The sequence below is a fragment of the Sus scrofa genome, chromosome 15, assembly GCF_054392235.1.
Source record: "Sus scrofa isolate SSC_HxYL_T2T_F1_AM1 chromosome 15, Sscrofa_HxYL_maternal_Yorkshire_Landrace_v2.0, whole genome shotgun sequence".
Taxonomy (NCBI): Eukaryota; Metazoa; Chordata; class Mammalia; order Artiodactyla; family Suidae; genus Sus; species Sus scrofa.
This window is the reverse complement of record NC_139397.1, coordinates 98,842,615-98,865,303: the sequence shown is the minus strand read 5'-3', so window position 1 is coordinate 98,865,303 and position 22,689 is coordinate 98,842,615. Positions and strand designations below refer to the sequence as shown.

The window sequence follows — 22,689 nt, the reverse complement described above, 5'->3', positions numbered from 1 at the left end:
ATATACCTGACCAAGGAGGTAAAAGACTTATATGCCAAGAACTATAACACATTAATTAAGGAAATCAAAGATGATGTAAAGAAACGGAAAAATATTCCATGTTCCTGGATTGGAAAAATTACTATTGTAAAAATGGTCATATTATCCAAAGCAATCTACAGATTCAATGCAATCCCTATCCAATTACTCAGGACATTTTTCATAGAACTAGAACAAAGCATCCAAAAATTTATATGGAACCACAAAAAAACCAGAATTGCCAATGCAATCCTGAGAAACAAAAACCAAGTGGGAGGCATAACTCTCCCAGACCTCAAGCAATATTACAGAGCCACAGTAATCAAGACAGTGTGGTACTGGTACCAAAACAGACATACAGAGCAATGGAACAGAATAGAGAATGTAGAAATAAACCCTGACACCTATGGTCAATTAATCTTTGACAAAGGAGGCAGGAACATAAAATGGGAAAAAGACGGTCTATTGAGCAAGTATTGCTGGGAAACCTGGACAGCTGCATGCAAAGCAATGAAACTGGAACACGCCCTCACACCATGCACACACATAAACTCAAAATGGCTGAAAGACTTAAATGTAAAACAAGACACCATCAAACTCCTGGAAGAGAACATAGGCAAAACATTCTCTGACATATTTTCTCAGGTCAGTCTTCCAAAGCAACAGAAATAAAAGCAAAAATAAACCAATGGGACCTAATCAAACTATTTGTTAGTTTTTAGGACAAGAAACACCATGATATATTTAACAGCCAAGAGGAGAAGCTTCTAAAAAGGAATGATTAAACATATGGTATGCAATAGTACATGTCAGAGCAGAGACAAAGGGGAAGGATCAAGAATATTGGTCTAGGAAGTTCCCATTGTGGCTCAGCAGGTTACAAACCCAACTAGTATCCATGAGAATATGGGTTCCATCCCTGGCCTCACTCAGTGTGTAAGGATCTGGCATAGCCATGAGCTGTGGTGTAGGTTGCAGGTGCAGCTCCAATTCAATCCCTAGCCTGGGAACTTCTATATGCCTTGGATGAGGCCCTAAAAGAAAAAAAATAGATAGGTTAATTAATTAAATATTGGTCTATCCATGAAGAGGAAGAGCCCCATTTCCTGTGAGACTAGAGGGGAAAAGATAAGCATGTGTGTGGTTATGGAACAAATATTTAGGCTTTGCCCTTGATAATGGTGATTCGAAGATGTGTAGCTTCAACTTGTCTGTCAATACTAGAAGAGAAGCAACACCGGGGAGAAAAGACCTGGAGAGGACAAGACCCAAAGTATAGCTATGGGGGCAGCGCGCTGGAGTGGAGAAGGGGAGGAGGTCATTCAAGATCTGGAGGACAGCAACTGTGCAGCTTAGGTGTAGAAAAGGCCATCCCAATACCAACAGTAACCAGCATGTACTGCATATTACACTAGGAACAAAGGCTAGTTAATTACTAGGATAATCAAAACCCAGTTATATGATTTAAAAATTAAATGAAAGCTTACAATATCTAGTTAGTAAAAAGCAAAATAATCCTCACTGTGAAGACGTTGAATATTCCCATTTTACAAAGACACCAAGCCTCAGTTGTTAAATCAGAGTCATTCTGCTAATAACTGGCACATCTGGACTTTTATCTGAAGTCTGTCTGATTGAGAAGCTATGCTGTCCATCCTTTTCCTCTGCTGCTGTCACACAGGGATGTTGGAGTCCCTCAGGGTGGCCGCGGGGCTTGCACAAGTGGTGCTGATGCTGATATCCTCACTGAAGATCGAAAAATGATCTGAGGGTCTGGAGGATAGGAGCAGAAAGAGATAGTCAAAGAACCTTAGCTTTGGAGTTTCCCAATGGCCTAGCAGTTAATGATTCCATGTTGTCACTTCTGTGGCTCAGGTTCAATCCCTGGCCTGGGAACTTTGAAGGTGCGGTCCAAAAAAAAAAAAAAGGAAAAAGAAGAAGAAAAGAACTTCAAAGGCTGAGTGTACTATGTTCATGAGTAAAAATGTAATGCGTAGAGGTGGAAATGGGGAGCTAGGGAGAGCCAGAACTGGACCATTTGAACATCAAGAGGTTTCCGCAGGTGAGGCCACAAAGGAAGCAGCATCACCCAGGGACACCTGCATTATAGGTAAGTCAAGGAGGTGACAAAGCACAGAGAAAAAACCGATCACATGGAATGTCTGTTTACAGTGGAATGGAGGTTCCAGAAGGTAGTACAAAAGAGGCAGACACAGCACCAGTAGCAAAGAAAGATTTTTCTACAAGGTTCACTTCCTGCCCCAATTGTCTTATTTATGTTAGTGATGGGGTGATGGTTGCAACTGCTTTTTGTCAGTGTTTGAATTTTTTTTTGCTCCTTATAAGAGTAATGCATGCTTATTACGCCTAGATAACAAATAATATAACTAACACTTCAGTGCATGGGGCCTCTTTGCAGTAATTTTCCCTTTGCATGGATAGACTTCAGCCTTTGGTGGCTTTCATACATAGACTAGCAACTTAAGGGGGTATCTTTCATGGAGAAAAAATTTGAGTTTGTTTTTTGTTTTGTATTAATTAGATTTTTTCATTTTTTTAAGTTTTATTGAAATATAGTTGATTTACAAGGTTGTGATAATTTCTGATGTACCACAAAGTGACTCAGCCATACATATACACACATCCATTCATTTTCAGATTCTTCTTCCACATAGACCATCACAGAATATTGGGAAGAGTTTTAATTTTCTTTTTTTAATTTCACAGCTGGTTTTGGATACATTACCATAACAATTACTCCTTTTTTAAGCAAAAGAAATATATGCTCACGGTGAAAATACACACACTTTTGGAAAGTAAAACAAGTAAAAGTTTCTCATCCTAGCTTTGAGACAGCTAGGTCCAGCTAGCTAAAGGAAACCCTCCTTAACAGATTTTATGGATCATTCCAAAAGTTTACTATAAATTTTCACTAAATAAGTTTTTAATGAGCATCTGCTACCTAGGACAGCACTGGACCCGAAGTCAGGGATTTAAAGGCCAACTAAATGGATTCTGCTGCTTTAAAAATTTACAGAACTTTCTATTGGAAGAATCAGATAATAATTAAGAAAACAGCAAAACATACACATAGCAGTAATAATACACTTTATATTATTCTGCAACTTGTTGTCCACCTACTGCCATGGCCATCTTTTTGGGGCCATATAGTTCTAACTATCTTTAGTGACTGGATAATATTCTTATCATGGCTATACTATACACCATTCAATAATTCCCCTGTTGATGGACAGTCACATTGTTTCCAAAATTATCCCACTTAAAACATTACTAAAATAATCATCTTTACACTCCTACCTCTGTGTTTTGAAGCCTTAAAATTTTACTGACACATGTATGCAAATATTTCCTCAGTCTTTGGAATTTGACTATAGCAGATCATGCCATCCAAAATCATTTACAGGGTGAACTGTTCAGTCTTTTGTTTATGGCATGTGAGTTTCCAGTATTGCTTAATATATTCGGTCCAATATATGAGATTCCACAAACATTTGTCAGTATGTAATTATAATATTTTATTATGTTCTCTTTTTTTTTTTTCTTTTTTATGGTCATATCCACGGCATACAGTTCTCAGGCTAGGGGTCGAATCAGAGCTGCAGCTGAGGCCTATGCCACAGCCATGGCAACACCAAATCCAAGCCACATCTTCAGCCTATGCCACATCTTGCAGCAATGCTGGATCCTTAATTCACTGAGTGAGGCCAGGGATCAAACCCAAATCCTCACAGAGGCCATGTTGGGTCCTTAACCCACTGAGCCACAATGGGAACTCTTATGATCTTTTTACTTTTAGATATTTAATCCATTTGAGATTTATGTAATGAGGTGTAAAGTGCTTTCTTCTGAATAAATATTCAATGATATCAGCACCATTATGAATTAAACCATCATAGATTCATTCCTAATTATTTGTTTGGATCTCTTTCTGGATGCCCTTATTATATTTCATAATTTATTTTTATATTACTGTGCCAATACCTGGCAGTTTGATTGCTGTAATTTTATAGTTAGTTGTAATTTCTGTAAAGCAAGTTCCCTTTTACCATTATTCTTATTTTTCAAGAGCTGCCTAATGGTCTATTGTATCAATATAAATACTCCCTATTGGTAGACATATCAGATGTTTCCAGTTTATATTTCCTATGACAAATTTCTAGAATAAGTGTTTTGTCATTGTTTAATATAGTTCTATGTGGCACAAAGCGAGAACAAAAACCATGTATTAATGTCTCTGGTCTGCTGCAGGCTCCCTTATTAGTAGGTGACACTCTGTACACAGCTGTATTATACACATGATTCAAGTTCACACCTTCCCAAAATTAATTATCATGACTCTATCATGTTACAATGTGTCAAACCCACAAATGTTAAATAACGTATGTAAACAATTCTCACCCCACTGGATTGATTTTATTGGTATGCACGGTTTTCTGACCCTCAGAAATTAAGGATCATATCCTTTAATTGACTAATCCCTTTAATATCTTTTCCTAGTGGTAACTCCTGCTCATATACACTACCAAATATTACTCGCTGAAGCTTTAAGCAAAACTCTGTAAAACAGAGGTACAAGGCAGACAACTTTGGCTTGGCTGGTTCTGACATTGATATGTGCCATGACTTCATCTTCAAAGCCCTTTTGTATCATGAATTCATGAAAAACTATGTGTACCTAGTGCCTTTAGCCTTCTCCTGTAGCAGCAAGTTCTGACACTGATAGAGAGATTTGCATTTCATGTTGACCCTCTCAAGAGGGTTTGCTGGCCTCTTACACACTTAAAAAGAGAAGATTTTTTCAGACTCTAAGAACTATTCTGCATCAATGTCTACAATCCAAAAGCATGAGTATCAAATTGGAAATGGATTTTATGAAAATATCAATTACTTGGCAAGTGAAAATAGTGGTGGTTGTTAATGCCAGTGAGAAAATGTAGAAAACTTTACAACAGGACATGTGAACTTTGTTAAAAACTCTTTAAAGATAATGTTAATCACTTGTCAATCAATCGGACAACCAGGATCCTAGCAAAAGTTCTCCTGGCTTTCAATTCCTATCACTTGAGAGAGATGATAGTTCCCAAAAATCTTTTGAATATTATAAATTCTACTCACAGATCAAGAGGTGGGGCCCCACTCCCCTTCTAATTTTTTTTAAACTGACATTATATCTCCTCAACCCCTCATACAGTTGCATTAAGTGACTGCCTTTTAGTGTTGTGCCCTTGACTTTCATTAAAAGCTTCCATCAAAAATATCAACATATAAATTAGGTCACTACATCTGCCATAAGATATATTATCATCATTCAGTACCTTCTCCGTAAAGTTGTACTTAATGAATGTTTAAAATTCATTGTTCAAAAAAATTGCACTTCCCTAGTGAATTGGTATGCTTCTCTCTCTAGACTGAAAATCATGTCTCTTTATGCTTTAACTTGCAGGAAGTTCACCATCAAATCTGAAGATCAACTGTAGGAGACATAGTTGCCTTCTTGGTTTGTAAGCTTAGGTTGTTCTTTGATATTGTTTGTTTTGTACTCTGTTTCTATTTTCTCTGAAAGTTACTCTGTATTTCCATTTCTCTTTTATCCTATTTTATCCACTTTTGCTGAAATGCCTCAAATCTTTTGTGGAATGAAATGTGAAGTTTCCAGCCCAAATTATACTCTCCTTGAGAGGTTCTACTTTTGCTGCACCTTCCACTGCCCTCCTGTATCTCTGGGTTCCTGGACACTTAGTGTCTTTTCCAATCATTTAGGCTCTTACCTTCCACCAACTCTCCTTGAGTTGTTACATAGTTCCCTTGTCTTTCCAACTGTTAAGTAAAGGATGTTACACTTTAGGTAGCCCCCGTAGTTCTTGGTACCTGGAAGACCCTCAAACATCACTTGAGAAGAAAAGAAAGGAAAGAGAGAAGAGAGAGAGGGATAAGGAAAGAAAAAGAAGTCTGAACTTAATGTAAAAAAAGACATGTAGCCTGTAGGGAAGAAGGGGAAAGGAGGAAGTCACTTGGAAACTGAAACAATTATCTAGTAATGTAGTAAACACTTAGGCTGGTTTAGCTTTACCATTATTTTTCAAAATTTATTTCATTGAAGCATAGTTGATTTACAATGTGTTAATTTCTTCTGCACAGCAAAGTGATTCAGTTGTACATAAACATATTCTTTTCCATTATGGTTTATCACAGGATATTGAATATAGTTCCCTATGCTATGCAGTAGGACCTTGTTGTTTATCCATCCTAGATATAAAAGTTTGCATCTAATCAAAACCACTCTGAGGTACCACCTTATACCAGCCAGAGTGGCCATCATCCAAACATCTACAAACAATAAGTGCCTGAGAGGGTGTGGAGAAAAAGGAACACTAGTACACTGTTGGTGGGATTGTAAATTGGTGCAACCACTGTGGAAAGCAGTACGGAGATTTCTCAGAAGACTAAACATAGAACTACTATTTGATCCAGCAATCCCACTCCTGGGCATCTACCCAGAGAAAACCATGACTCGCAAAGACACATGTACTCTGATGTTCATTGCAGCACTACTTACAATAGCCAAGACATGGAAACAACCTAAATGCCCATCGACAGAGGAGTGGATCAAGAAGATGTGGTACATATACACAATGGAATATTACTCAGCCATTAAAAAGAACAAAATACCAGCATTTTTTGCAACATGGATGGACCTAGAAACTATCATGCTAAGTGAAGTCAGCCATACAATGAGACACCAACATCAAATGCTTTCACTGACATGTGGAATCTGAAGATAGGACAGACTGAACTTCTTTGCAGAACAGATGCTGACTCACAGACATTGAAAAACTTACCGTCTCCGGAGGAGACAGTTTGGGGGATGGGAGGATGTACTTGGGCTGTGGGATAGAAATCCTGTGAAATCAGATTGCTATGATCATAATACAGCTACACATGTGATAAATTCATGTGAGTAATAAAAAAGTAAGTAAATAAATAAAAGTTTGCATCTGTTAATCCCTAACTCCTAGTCTACCACCCCACCCCCAACACTGGAAACCACAAGTCTTTTCTCTATGTCTGTGAGTCTGTTTCTCTTTTGTAGATAAATTCATTTGTGTCATATTTTAGATTCCACATTTAAGTGATATCATAGGCTATTTGTAAGTGGTTTTATTATTATCTCTGTACAAGCAGGTTAGGTCACAGCCAGGTGGGAAGCACATGCAACAGTGGGGAGTTTAGTAAAGGGACTATTACCAGGTGTGGGCAGGTTCATGAACATCAACCCGGATGGTGAAGAGCTCTGGGAAACCAACACTACAAAGCCCAGCTGAAAACACAGGAAAGGAGCAGTTACCAGATCCCAAAGGGAGTAGCTGTAGGAAAGGGGTCCCTGACAAGAGCATGGTCACAAGTAGAAGGCCATGGACAACCTACAGCCAGGCAGGAGGTAGACAGAGAAAAATATACCTCAAACTCTCTCTTTCCAGCACATCCCATAAGATGGAAGGGGTGGGGAAGTGGATGGAGGGGCAGTCAGGGACTACCTAGCACCCTGACTTTGCTTTCAGAGTGAGGGCTTGCTTCAGAAGGATTCTATGTGTATAATTAGGTGTAGAAATGGGGGGGGGGGGTCCTTTGACTAGGAATTTGAAATGGATGGGGTAAAATACAGAGGTAAAAAGACCTACATCTCTTCAATAGACATACAAAATCTTCAGAATTCCATATCAACATAAATTATCATTTAAGACTCAAAGCGTTCTTTCAAATATTTTAAAGCTTGCCTTTGTTTTTGAGGTAGTAGAGCTTCCTTCAAGGTCATTTTTTTTTTTTTTTTTTTTTTTGGCCATACCCACATATGGAAGTTCCTAGGCAGAACCCATGACACAGCAGTGACCCAAGCCACTGCAGTGACAATGCCTGGTCCTTAACCATCTGCACCACAAGAGAACTCCAGGGTCATTTATAGATTTTTTTTTGGGGGGTCCCACACTGGCTGCTTTATTTTTGGAGGGTCCACCCCTTAACATATCAATCATATTAAAATGTAACCACCATTAAGGCAGTTGACTAGTCTATTAACATGTCTATTTTGTGGGCATTTGGTAGATACCTATTGTTCTTCATTTTTGCAAATTTCCTTTTTGTATTTCAGAGGAAAACTTAATTTTCAACTCCAAAGATTGAAAGACCCTCAAAGAGCCCTTAATCCCTAGGGCTGTGCCTCAGTCATTACTGGATAAAACATGTCTGCTTGCCTCCCTTTGGCGTATGGAAAGCGTATTATCTGACAACAATATCACCACCAGCGAGCATCTGCTAGTGGTTGGATTTGATCTGGTTTAAGGTTTCCTGTCCCAAGCTTCCAGAAACCCAGCTTATTTCTTATTTAAGATTCCAGTAGTTCACAAGCTTTGCTTTAATTCCACGTATAAATGTCCTGTCACCTTCTGAGGTCCTTCAGGGAAAAACGTGATATGTATTTCTATGAGCTCACTTTTGAACTTTTCAAAGATTTCTTAGAAAACACTATTCTGGATATTCACCTGGGTAGTTAGATAATAGATCAAGTTAATATTACCAAGCACAGGAATGATTTATGTCTTATTTGGCGGCAGCAGCAAACAAACTAAATGCCCACCATCTGTCGGATTCTCACTGTCCTGGGCACTGTCATGTTCATTCCGGCATTTAATTGTCCCCAAAACACTTTGAAGTAAATATTATAACTCCCAATTTACAACTAACAAATCTGAGATGCTAAGAGTTGAGAAACATGCCTAAACCCATGAAGAAGGAGCAAAATTCCATGTGCCCCTGGAGTCAGCGCTTCTGGGAAACATAGACTAATTCTTTAATCTTTATTTTGGTGGAAGTATCATATATGTCTAAAATAATCTTTTTGTATTTAACATGCCATTAAATGTTAGTGACTATTAGCACACCTCTAAACAATTGCAGAAAGCAATTAATTTTATCTTACTACTGAAGCAATTGTAACTAGAGATAGTGAAAACAGGGCAAAAAGAAGTCTCTTCTTGAATTTTAAGCAGCACTTCCTTGCCTTCCAGGTCCCCAGAGCAGCTTTGCTGCCTTTGTAATTCAAGGAACACAGACACTAATCCATTAGAACAGGTTGTTGGGGTCAGCGTGTTCTTCCTTATACACTTCCTTAGTTTGTTCTTCTATTTCCTTGGGTAAAAATAGCTCAATGATAAGCCTATATTTCAACTCTGAAACACTTTATGAGTGTAAGGGAACTTATAGATATAATATTACTGTGTTTCCTAAAATGCAAACTCCCTGAGAGCAGACGTTCTGTCTGTTTTGTACATTGTTATAATGGCAGTGCTTGAATTGTTTTTAACAGAGTAAGAATGCACAAAAAAATAATTTAATGAATTATAAGAGACATTAATTTTTATCTTTTATCTCAGAAAGGATTCCTACTTTAGCCTTGAAAACTGCCCCCCAACCCCCGCCTTCTCAAAAAACCCCAGTAAGTCCTTCCTTGGTAACTGGTCCTATGGAGCATAAACAAAGTCTGTGTAGATGGAATTACTGACTGGTTTCATGCATATCCTAATTATTTTCATTTATAGACCACTGAGAATTTATTACAAGGTTATGTGGATTATAATCTTCAAAAGTAGAGGAACCATAACTGTCCTTTTGTTCACCACTGTCTAGCCATCACCTAGCACATCACCACTCAGTAGCTATTTGTTGAGTCAATAAGCAATGACAGAATCCCAAATCATAATAATTTAGCACAATCTTCAGCACTGAGTATATGCTTAATAAACATTTATCAAATTGCCTTGACTATAATGTTCAAAAAAGAGTCACACCATGCATTCCAAAACTAAGTGGGCTTCATATTTGAATTATCAGCTGTTTTGGATTACCTGTGGGACTCTTCCCCACTATTAGGGTGGTAAATTAAGATCTTACTGCATCAGCAAACTCCCCAAATCTGAGTAGTATTTGATTTCCACTGGGCTAGCTTGCTATACTCCAACTATGGAATATTTAATTTTAAAGCTAATGCTTACCATGATATCACACCCGCTACTGTTCACTAATCCAATAATATGGCCTCTTTTCAGAGTAGTCTATTAGTTATTTAACAACTGGTTTTGTCCTTCCTTTCTTCCCCCTTCTTCTCTTCCCTTCCTTTTTTTCTTCCTTCCTTAACTCTGAATGGTACATAAGTGTGTAAATACCAAAACACAAGACTCGACAATGCTGCAAAGTTTAGAAACGTCCAAGGACAGCAAATAGACAAGCACCTTTGGAGGACAGATACTTGACCTTGTGTCTATGACATATGGTCCATCTTCCCTGATCTGGAGCTCTCTGAATTGCACCAGGTCAAGATGACACACACTTCAAGATTCTGTTTGTTCATTCCGTCTAGTTCCCATAAGAATTAAAGTGGTTTGACTTTGGTTCTAACAAACATAATAAGACATTTATATGCTTCATGTTAGGTCAAGTGAATCTAAAAAAAAAAATGTATATATATACATGCACACACCATCACACATACGGGGGCGGGGAGAGAGAGAGAGAGGGAGAAACACAAACATGTACACAAGCACATTTCAAATAGCCAGTTGGTGAACACTGCAAATCAGAAAATCACATGACATTTCTAGTCTTGCTTTGCCTTATGACTGGCAGGTTGCCTGGTACATGTCTTTAGTTGGGAATAATTTTTAAGCTCTATAACATGAAACTAGTTTTTTCTGAATAAAGAAATCAAATAAGATTTTGGTAGAGTCTATAGCGGGAAAAGTGATACCACCAATACAGACATCACTGTTTAAGTAAAGAAAAGAAATCATTAAATAAATACATTATCTAGTCTTTGTAGCTGTAGTACATAAGTTGGCCAGTATATTTTAGTTCTGTTTAATGTTAAAAAGTTTATCACAATAGAAATAATTACAAAGTATGAAATAAGAAGTTGGAAAGTCTAATCCATGGCCAAGTTCTTCTGCATCAGGAGATATTTTTATTTCAGACATAAATAAATTTAACTTAAATTTTAAGATTTTAGCCTACTTTATTAAGAAAAAATCTCTTTTCATTATCAACCAGACAATTTTCTTCCCTCTTTGTGAAGTTTTACAAATCTCTCAGCTGAACTATTATAAAACTCTTTTGGTATGCTCTTTTGTATTTGAAATATCTCTTGCTTGAAATTAAATTCAGTCCTAAAATAGCAACTCTATCATCTCCTAACCACTTCCCATTGTAACAGCAAACTCCAGAGATTAGTAAAGCAGCCTTCATGTGCCCAAAAAAGAATCCTATGGATGATTTAAACAATAGACTTGGCTACTCATTAAAAATCAGTGCAGGTATATTTGTAAATATTAAAGCCAAAAAAATGAAATCTGAAAAAAAGAAATCATTATACTCTACAGGCTGAATCTAAGCAGAGTTCAGATTTTGTCTTTCAACATTACTTCTTGCAGGGCTGTATAAACACTTAGCTCATTAACATTGGCTTAATTCTCTCTGAACTGCAAGTGGATTCTGGAGAACCCAGAGAGTATAAATGAGCTCCCCTCAATGCTGAGGTTTTTAGGCACTGATTTTCCAAAGAAGGTGAGGTGTTATCCATGAGATAAATTCCTTCATCTGTTGTCTTGATTGACAGTTCCATTTGGTTGGTTGCATGGGGGAAGGGAATAGGAACGAGGCCTGAGGCAGGGCAGAGCCCTCAGGTTTGGGGCTTTTTATATGATTGCCCACAAGTGTCTTCAACTGTCACAAACTCTCCTCAGACCACCGTTTTCAGATTTTAACAGGAGTAGCAAGTGCTCTTCTTTAAGTCTCAACAGTTATTCTTTAAATACGGTTCTATTTCCTTGGGAAAGCCTCTTTTGAGGTGCTAAATTTAGCACTGCCAATCAGAGGAACAGGTGGTATGAGCCACTACCAAATAGGTCTCTCTCCCAGCATGCCTTCCCAGGAGAGCCAATCACCGGGTGCCCGGCTGAAGGATGTGGGGCTGTCAGCAGATCTGGCAAATATAAGGGCAGGGCCCAACCCTGGCTCTTGAGCAGTCGTGCATTCCCAGCCTCGCCTCGGGTGTAGGGATTGCATAGAAAAGCAAAACTACACAGTCCTAACTGTGTAGTTTTGTTTTTAAGTTTAGAGGCTCACCGATTCATGTTGGAGATGGTCGAAAAAACCAACTCTAGATAGGACGTCGTTTCAGAAGTAACCTTGGGCTTAGTCCCACCCTTTTGGGCACTCTTGAGAAATCAGGTGAGCAGCATTTCTTTTTCTTATTCATAGAGTCCCTTCCTTATTAATTTCTAGATCCCAAGTATCTTTCTTTGCTAAATGCCTCCATAGAGATGATTGTCTAAATACTTAGTGCTAATCCACTATTTGAATCTGCTTGTTCGATTTGGTTTTAAAATATGTGAATTCTTTTATTTAAAAAGCTCAATCTTTTAGCATAGTGGTGCAGTCAGTGATTCAGAGTGTTTAAATGCACCTGATATTCTAAAAGTATTAAGAGTTGTGGTCTGAAATGGTGATAGAAATGTTTGCTACTTTTATAGACTTTTTTTTTTTTTTTTGGTCTGTTGAGAATGTTCAAGGTTATATTACTCAGTGATAAAGTGAGACACACCAAGAATAGCTCTGATAAAATGCATGTGCTATCGGCTACACCCTGATGACTTTTTAAGGGAATCAACTGCTGAGGTATCAGTTGCAGGACAGTGACAGAACACTTGCCTGCTGTCAGTCATCGCTGGAGAGTTTATTTTGGGAACATGACATTTTAGATGCATACCTTCAGACCTAATTAGACAAAGGCCTCTCTAGAGCAAGTGCCAAAGCAACCAAATTTACCTAAAAGATGGGACTAGAAGACCAATTTATGGCAGTTAATTATAATACATTTAGAAATTTTGAAGAAAAAAGGAAAGCTCTATAACTGTTTTCTAAAATACCCAGAATTTTATCATGCACTTTAATTCAACTCAGTCAAATTAGATGAGGTGAGATAAATGGTGATGCTAAGAAGGGTAAGAAATAATGTTTTAGAGGCTTCTTGTTTCAAATTCGACCTTGGTTTCCCATCTTCCTGGAATTAGATTACAAATTCTAAATGCCCACAAATAGATAGGTAAATAAAATATGAATGGTGTAAAAGAATACAGCTATTTTTAGAAGATTCACTACTTTAGAAATAGGAAAAGTTAGACGCAAAGTTATTTCTGTGTCCTAAAGATAATATGCTACATTAAGAAGTTCTTGACAACAGTTTCACAAAAAAAAAAACTTTTGGATATTATCTGAATTTTTTAAATGTAAATTTTATTGTCTCAGAGAATTCTAGTTTCATTTTCTTTTTAACTAAGTAAAAAAGTTACAGTAAAGTACAGAATTATCACTAGAAGGATTATTGCTCCATACCAAGTTTTAATAAGTAGAGAATTTTATGAAAAATAGTAATGAAGCAATTGACAACTGAGAATCTGCTTTTTATATCAGAATAGTGGTATGGTCACATTATGTAGTAAGGTATTTATGCAATTCTTCACATAATCTAAAACTGATAGGCAAATTATTTTCTTCAACTTAAAGAACCTACCAATTCCATATTCATTTCTTTGATTTTTAATATTTATGCTATGAAAGCATAGGTGTTTTCACTTCAACTACATTTCAGACCAGCCTTCCATTTTTCAGTTTGCACATGTCCCTTATTAAGAATGCAAGTCAGTATTTTTCTTTAAGATCTATGATAAATTTTGGCCTACTCAGTTAAATTTGGACTTTCCTGAATATTTCCTTCAATGCTAGCAACATTTTTTGAGCAGTTACAACATGAAGAAATATTAAGAAACAAAGTCCTGTATGCTGTCTACCAAAGGTTTGCATAGATGACAAGGCTATCCAAAATTTTAAGGAAAGAAACTTCAAAATTCATATTTTTAGTTTTGGTGACTAAAATAATCAGCCAGATTATTTCAACTTTATAGATACAGTGAGTGGAAAATTTGGGGAGTAAGGAATTTAAAACAAAAAATTGTCTCTCAAACATTGAACAGATGCCAAGATTCATTTTACGCTTTTCACACATCTCTTTTATTATTTGCACCATGCCCCGCTAAGGCAGCTTACCCTTCCTTTCTCTAACCCTTTCCCAGATTTCCCACCTTTGGTAAGACTGAATTTCCCTCTTTGACCACTAGGGTACATTCCTTGCTGAGCTGGCTTACAATTTTTTCCATCTCCCCTTAGACTTAGACTTTTGTTAGGCTTCAAATCAGAGGCCAAAATCAAGCCACAAAAGAGAAGGCCTGCCCATCACTCCGGGCCCACGGGTGATCTGTGGAGCCACCTCTTTGGAAAATTTATTTCTCTGCCATCTACAGAGTAGCTCTAGAATGACCCTCAAGCTGCAACCCTAATTTATTTTCTCCTTTTCAGAGTGCCTAAAAAGATGACAACTCAAGCACCGACGTTTACGCAGCCGTTACAAAGCGTTGTGGTACTGGAGGGTAGTACCGCAACCTTTGAGGCTCACGTTAGTGGTAAGCTCACATATTCCCGCTGTCCCTTTGTCTTCTTTGCCTCCTTTCCAATAAGTTACCTTTGCAGTAGGACCTGACACCAAGTGTAATCCCTGCTTTCACTTTGTAAAATTGGCACGACTCTATGGAAGGGTCCTTAGAAGGGTGTGTGGTTCACAAGGTACTGACAAAATCTGACAACATAATGGCTCAGAAATGTTTTATTCATATTTATAATTCCACAAAGCAAAATAATTAGCATTGGATTAAAATTTGCTGTCAGAATCCAGCTGCTAAGTAAGACCAAATTTGGTCATGCTATATTTGGATTCAGCTGCAGAGCCAGACTGGAAGCCAAGAACTCCAGCCCAATAGAGGCCTAAGTCATGGAGCTGCTGGGCCAGTAGCCTGCAGCCAAGTGCTGTGTGCACCTGAGTCTCTGTAGTTGCATGGGAAAAATAATAGTACAACTGACTTTCCTCAGGGCAGAACTTTCAGTGACGTGCTAACACCAGAGTATTTTATTCTTTTATTTTCATTATTTATTAAGTGGTTCTGGTAAATGGAAAGATTGTCCAATCATTTTGAAATGACACCTCAAAACAACATATCCCACTCTGGTTCATACATTAACAAACATTAACCCTAGAATTTTATCTAAAAGGATGTTCTTCTGTGTCTTTTTTCCTTCTTTTTCTTCTTTATAACTCAGTTTAGGGATGGTTTGGAAAATGGATGATTTCTGGGCCTATCATCATATGATGAAATGGGGGTAATCTATGAACTGTATTGTAAATAATCTCAAAATTATTTAATCACTATTTCCTCCTGCAGTATTATAACTGGCTGTGTAAGATTATATGGATTAACTAAAAGTCAATGTTTGATGCACCTCTATGGTGCATTGTTCCTCTTTTTTTAACTTTTATAATAAAGATATAAAATAAGATTTCCTTTTCCTTCCGCTTTTGTTTTCTGTCTATTTCATACACCAAAATCTTATTCATAACTGGGTAACACTTTTATACCACACAAATATCATATAATCATTCTTCAATTTCTATTGTATATGATTATAGTGACCAATTCAATTCTTCTCATGCATGATAAACTCTAACCTTCATATAATTTATTTATTTATCTTGTAATACTTGGTAATTTCTGAACTGAACAGAACACATATGGCTTTAGTGGGAATTTTGCCCTTTCGTAAAGTCATGGGATCTCATTTCCTCATTGTTTCTTGTTCCTTTGCAATTTGTGCTGATAAATTCTTAGAAAAACACCACTGAAAATATTTGACACCTGTGAATTAGTCAAATAAACTACTCACTTGGCCACAGCCGGAGATTGGCTAAATGTAAGGACAACAAAATAAACTGACTCTTATCTTCACCTCCTCTGTGTAAGGAATGAGATCACCAGCCTTCCTGCCACATGCAGAATAAACTGTGCTATGAATTTGCAGACTTTTAGTATGCTTAAAACATCAAGCTGTGCACACATGGTCCTTAGCCTCACAATTCACGGCAGGTGAAGAGAGTTTTTACTGAAGCACATTTGAAAGGTAGGAGAACTTAGGAAGGCTGTGTCCCTGTAACCACAGAGGAGGCAGAGAGATGAATGTTTCCTCTTGTGCTTGTTAGGTGGAACTTTAGATCCCCATTGCTGCTTTTGCTCTTGTTTTTGAAGAGGACAATGGTCACTTTTTATTTCATAGTTTCCTTGGCTCTTCACTTTTATAAATCTCTTTCATGATTTTAATGATGTCTATTAAATTGCATCAGATCAAACCCTGGCCAGGAGGGCAGGGGATGGCAGTTGGAGTCCTCGGTCAGCCACTGCCAGCTGAGGGACCTTGGAAACATCAGCGAGACTTTTTTGGCCGCAGGTTCCTCCCCTATAAAATGAAGGTGCCGACCTCTCCGTGAACCCAGACATTCCTAATGGTCTGCAAGTTTACACTTTTATCTCACAACTGTCAACTTTTCACTCTCATTAAATAGCATGACACTCTGCAGAGCTTTTATGGTTTAGGACATGGGAGTGGACGTCATGGGACAGGGCAGAAGACTCTGCAGTGCCCCCAACATAAAGATGAATTCTCTTTGCTCTCCAGGTTTCCCAGTTCCTGAGGTGAGCTGGTTTAGGGATGGCCAGGTGATTTCCACTTCCACTCTGCCCGGCGTGCAGATCTCCTTTAGCGATGGCCGCGCTAGACTGACGATCCCCGCCGTGACTAAAGCCAACAGTGGACGATACTCCCTAAGAGCCACCAATGGATCTGGACAAGCAACTAGTACTGCTGAGCTTCTCGTGACAGGTAGGCTGGAGGGGACCTGCTCATCCCCTACACCCCCCAGAGGGTATCTCCAGGACCTGGGGAAGGGGACCACAAATAGCTACGGACCACAAGCAGATACAGCTCGAGTCTAGGAATGGGCGCACTGGACACTGAATGAGAACAAAGTTGTTTGTCTTGTGGAATTTAATTTTCTTCAAAAAAGTGGCGGAGAACTCATTCCTCCCTACACATGTTAAACACTCAAAGGTTTATTCAAGAAATATTAAAAATCATGTTTCTGAGTGAGTGAGAAGTCTTGGAGCCTTGTCTATATAGCTACTAAGAAAACATGCATATCTCCTCCAGGAATTCACATTTTTAACAGGCACCTAGATGATTCTGATGCCAGTGGTCCATAGACCACCCATTTAAGAAATACTGCACTAAAATTTTTTTCAGTTAAATTTAAAAAGGGAGTTCTCTTGTGGTGCATCAGATTAAGGATCTGGCATTGTCCCTGCAGCAGCTTGGGTCACTGCTATGGTGTGGGTTCCATCCCTGACCCCAGGAACTTCTTCCTGTGGAGGGCACAGCCAAAAAGAAAAAAGAAGAAAAGAAATACTGCTCTAGGCTATAAAGTTTAACAACTCATCATTTACTTTTCATTTCGAAAAGCATTGCACAGTAAACATTTGCAGAAAAAGGCAAATGCTCGTTCTTTTTTTTTTTTTTTTTTTTTTTGGTCTTTTTACCATTTCTTGGGCCACTCCCTCAGCATATGGAGGTTCCCAGGCTAGGGGTCTAATCAGAGCCATAGCTGCCGCTAGAGACACAGCAACACGGGATCCAAGCTGAGTCTGCAACCTACACCACAGCTCATGGCAATGCTGGATCCTTCACCCACTGAGCAAGGCCAGGGATCAAACCTGCAACCTCATGGTTCCTAGTCAGATTCGTTAACCACTGAGCCACGACAGGAACTCCGGCAAATGCTTGTTCTTGATTAAAATGCATGATAGTTTCCTCAAAAAAAGTTATCACCAGTCTTCGTGGTCTCTATCATTTACCTCCATCTTTTATTTCTTAGACATTAGTACAAGAAACATTGCATTGCTTCACACATTACATAACAGTATCTTTCATGAGCTCTGCAGTGTTACATATGTTTATCCAATAAACTATACCTTGAGCACTAAGTATAGGGCTATCATTGACCTAAAAAGACAACATTATTAATATAGTTCTAGATGTGCAGTTGGGAGGAAGTGCTGAAAAGACTCTCCAGAAGTGTTTTAACAAGATCTAGGCTTTTTCTTCCAAAAAGACAAAAAAAAAAAAAAAAAATCACTGGCCTAGAAGAGGTGAAGAAAACAAAACAAAATAGGGTGACAGAGCTGCCCTCTGCTTCTCCTGGCTGTTCTTGCTGTCATGTGATGGATGCACTGGGCTCAAGGACAGTTAAGGATATTCAGTTCAGTCATCGCCTGGTTTGAGAACCAGAGCTGTGTTTATTTAAAAATAGCCAGCTGGGAGCGCCCTGGTCTGCGGTCCTGAGTTTCTACCCTTTCCCCTGCAGCGGAGACAGCACCACCCAACTTCGTTCAACGGCTGCAGAGCATGACCGTGAGACAAGGAAGCCAAGTGCGACTCCAAGTGAGAGTGACTGGAATCCCTACACCTGTGGTGAAGTTCTACCGGGATGGAGCCGAAATCCAGAGCTCCGTTGATTTTCAAATTTCACAAGAAGGCGACCTCTACAGCTTACTGATTGCGGAAGCATACCCTGAAGACTCCGGCACCTATTCAGTAAATGCAACCAATAGCGTTGGAAGAGCTACTTCGACTGCAGAATTACTGGTTCAAGGTATGTGCTGTAGGTTGAGGAACTGGGAGCAGGGGAGAGGACTGATTCAGGACGAAGTGGGGCCAAGGATCCATCTGCCTCCCCTCTGAGGTTTGGGGATGCTGTGAGCTGAATTCAAAGCTGGTTTTTCAACACCCATGAAAATCTCTGATTCCACACAGGATTTGACAGTCATTGAAGCTATGATTGGTTTCTAACTCCACTAGAAATGAAAGCATTTAAATTAGGTCATCTATGTCTTCAAATTATTGGCAAAAAAAAAAAAAAAGGAATTTTTTAAAAAGGGTTCTAATTCATACCTAACAATAAACATTTTCTGTTTTAACCTCATTTATATAATTAGTTTTAACCTATTGATAGTTAACCTAATTTCATATGCATGTATACACACATACAAAGCCAAAACTTTCTGCATGTTTCTCCATTAGGACACCCAGAAAATCTCATTGACTTTGTGGTCAAAATTAACATAATCCCTTTTAAAATGAGTCCTCGTGCACCCTCCTAAATATTTATCTTTCCCTTCCTACAGGTGAAGAAGTAGTACCCGCTAAAAAGACAAAAACAATTGTTTCGACTGCTCAGATTTCAGAAACACGACAAACTCGAATTGAAAAGGTTTTTTTTTTTTTTTAATCTATACTATCAGTTTTTTAGCCTTTGAGATTGTTGCTTAACCAACTATTCCTCCTCAACCTGGGCTTTGTTTTTATCTTTTACAGAAGATAGAAGCCCACTTTGATGCCAGATCAATTGCAACAGTTGAGATGGTCATAGATGGTGCCGCTGGGCAACAGCTGCCACATAAAACACCTCCCAGGATACCTCCTAAGCCAAAGTCGAGGTCTCCCACACCACCATCGATTGCTGCCAAAGCACAGCTGGCTCGACAGCAGTCCCCATCGCCAATAAGACACTCCCCATCCCCAGTCAGACATGTTCGGGCACCGACCCCATCTCCTGTCAGGTAAAGCCTTTTAATAGTGATATTCAGGTCATTATGCACTTTTGAATTGGTTTAATCTAATAAGAAGAGAAATAAAAGGAGGCAATAAGAAATATAGCATGTGATAAAGGAGGTAAACCAAAAAGATACTGGTTATGATTTTCACAAATCCTCACTGTCCACAAAAAAATTGAACTTCTTTAAATTCTAATTCTGAATTCTTATTTGTACATCATTTAATAAATATCTACCAAGAAAAAGCCCAGTGAAATGAAAAGAGCATCAGAAGCCTTAATTCAGTCAGCTTCAGAACTTGCTAAAATGTGGTTTAGGAAATAATTATGGTAGTAAAATTGTCACTAGTATATATTGACCACTTTCTCTAAGTCCGACATTTTGATTGGCACTCTGTATATATTTTCTCATTAAATATTCATAGCAACCTTTAAAAATGATCATCTCTAATTTTAAACATAGGTGACTAGAGCTAAATAAGTTAAATAATTTGCTTAAAATCAGTCACATCATTTGTAAATTATAGAGAATCACAGTAAGAATGATCTCAAGGTGTGCTGTGAGGGTTGCACAAGATAATTAGTTGAATGTACCTTGTGAATATAATTATATAAGTGTTCTTATGCTGTGATAATCAAAAATTCTAAATTTCTGCATGTGCTTATGTTATTTTTTCTAGGATATAAAATAGATTTCCACTGGGTTTCTATTCTTAGTTAATATGAAGGTATTTTAGAAAGTAAACATATATCATCAGGGTTCAGAAACTATATAATCACATGTAAATTATCCATAGCAAATATGAAACTTTGTGACTTGACCTCACATGATAAGGTTGTTTAATATTATATACTGATAAAAGGGGAAATTTGGAGTAAACAAAAAATATGTTTCCTGATCAATTTAATTTTTTAAATGTACAGAAATTTCCCCTGCAAAGAAAACATTTTCAGGAAGAATAAGTGGATAGTTGATCTAAAAAATATTCAAACTTATTGTGAAGTTAACTATAGTCAAAATAGTATGGTATTGGTAAATGAATAGAAAACACATGGGGGAGGGGGGCAGAATAAAGGGTCTAGAAATAGATTCAAAATCCAGGAAATTCACTTTTTAATCAAAGTGACTTTTCAGTGCAGTGGGGAAAAGGCAATTTTACTCGGTAAAGAATGATGGGCCAATTAGCTATCCATGTGGGAGAAAACAAATATAAACCTCTACTTCACAGCATTTACAAAATAAATCTCAGCTTGACTGAAGAGCTATATTAAAAATTATTTTTAAAAAAGGAAAAGAAAATTTTTGAGTAAACAGCTGTAGGGAAGTGTTTTTATAGATTTGTAGATTCAACTACATAAAAATTTATGTAGACAAAAGCAAGATAATTGCTATATCAAATAGTCCATTTGTGAAAAAAACTTAAAGGTACCTCTTTCTCAAGATATTTCATTGCCTCTGCCACAGAAGTATTATAACATACATGGCAGCAGTGTGAATGGTACAAGCCTGGAAATGGTGCATAACCTACACCACTGTATGTATGTATTGATGCTGGATAAGACCCCACAAAGAAACACAATGCAAACTGTAGATCTGAGGGGGAAATGTCTGTAACACTTTTGACAAAGAACTAATATACCAGATGTATCAAAATACTTCCACCAATTAGTTATTAAAGAAAAAAAAAGCAACACAAATGAAGAAATTAGACAAAAGACAAGCATTTCATACGAGGCAATGTAAATGTCCAACAAATATATGGACACATGCTAGATATTTTCTAGTCTTTATTACACTGGCCACTTAAAAAATTAAAGATATTGGTAAACACTACCATGAAGGCTGGGCAAAAAGCTCAGTTTAAAAAAACATGTCTAGCTATCAGATTAAAAAAGTGTTCTGTCTCAGGCTAACTCCAGGTTTGCACACCATGAAATCACAAGACAAGCCAAATGTGATTTCTGGGGGAGAAAACAACCTCGCCATATTTTTAATCCAAGCCTAAGATTCATTTAAAATGACAGAACTTCCCTGGCTCTATGGAGCATTTTGACTGTCTTAGAAATACTGAGAATGTGTGAATAACAATCCCATTTATTTAGCGCCCCCCACATTTGCTTTCAAATAATTAAGAAATTAAAATATCCATTTTGTGTAGAAAATAATGGTTAGCCAGGATAGACAACTTCCTAAAACGTCTCAGGGTGTAACCTTGACTTTTGTTGTAGAGTAAAGCAAATGTATTTCATGGAATAAGGTGCGTTGTATCTAGCTGCGCTCAAGTGATTATTTTTTATTGTAAGAGCAGAAATAAGCACTTTCCTGTTCCCATAATGACTCAAATTACCTTGATTTTCACAGTTATGGGCTTACCTACAACCTGCTGCTAATCACTCATGTCATGCTAATCATGTCTTTATTTGAATTAGACCCACTTTACAAGGTACAGCAAGAACAAGGCACAGGTTGAAACTTGGAAATGCATGTCACTTTGCTTTTCTTCAATTGGTATAAACCCTTCGTTATTCTAAACTGGTCTTTGTTATAGTTCTAAGGCAGTCATTTTCCAAATAGAGATATGTTCCCCTAGATCTCCCCTTAGTTGATAACAACTCCATTTATTTAAAATGTAAATTGATTTTCACCAAAAAAACCCTTCTTCAAGAAAATGATTAAACATTTCTTCATGAAATTGGTTAATATTGTAAGCTACTGTTAATTTACTCTGCAATTTAGAGCAGATATCAACTGTACCTTGAGACTTAATTAGAATAATTGTTTCATTTATGATCACTTTAAGTTAAATACCTTATGTAGTACCAGAATACATTTATAAACATTTTCCTATATGTAGTCGTTCAATGCAATGATAAGGCAATATTGCCACCTAGAGGGAAAAAGTATAATAAACCCTATTTACTAATAATTAAATTATGAAAAATTTCATCTTAAAATAGTTGACCAGCACCTGGAATTATTATTGTAGATCAAATTGTCT

At 37.6% G+C, this 22,689-nt stretch overlaps 1 protein-coding gene across 1 annotated transcript in view; it reads left to right on the top strand.

Moving 5' to 3' along the window:
• Positions 1 to 12,104: 12,104 nt before the first annotated feature.
• The window catches only part of TTN (titin), a 274,604-nt gene continuing 264,019 nt past the window's right edge, over positions 12,105 to 22,689 (top strand). The window contains exons 1-6 of the mRNA XM_084999975.1: positions 12,105 to 12,315; positions 14,500 to 14,603; positions 16,702 to 16,905; positions 18,443 to 18,730; positions 19,263 to 19,348; positions 19,453 to 19,697. Coding sequence (XP_084856101.1) covers positions 14,513 to 14,603; positions 16,702 to 16,905; positions 18,443 to 18,730; positions 19,263 to 19,348; positions 19,453 to 19,697 — 914 coding nt within the window. The 5' untranslated portion in view covers positions 12,105 to 12,315; positions 14,500 to 14,512. The remainder of the gene's footprint in view (positions 12,316 to 14,499; positions 14,604 to 16,701; positions 16,906 to 18,442; positions 18,731 to 19,262; positions 19,349 to 19,452; positions 19,698 to 22,689) is intronic.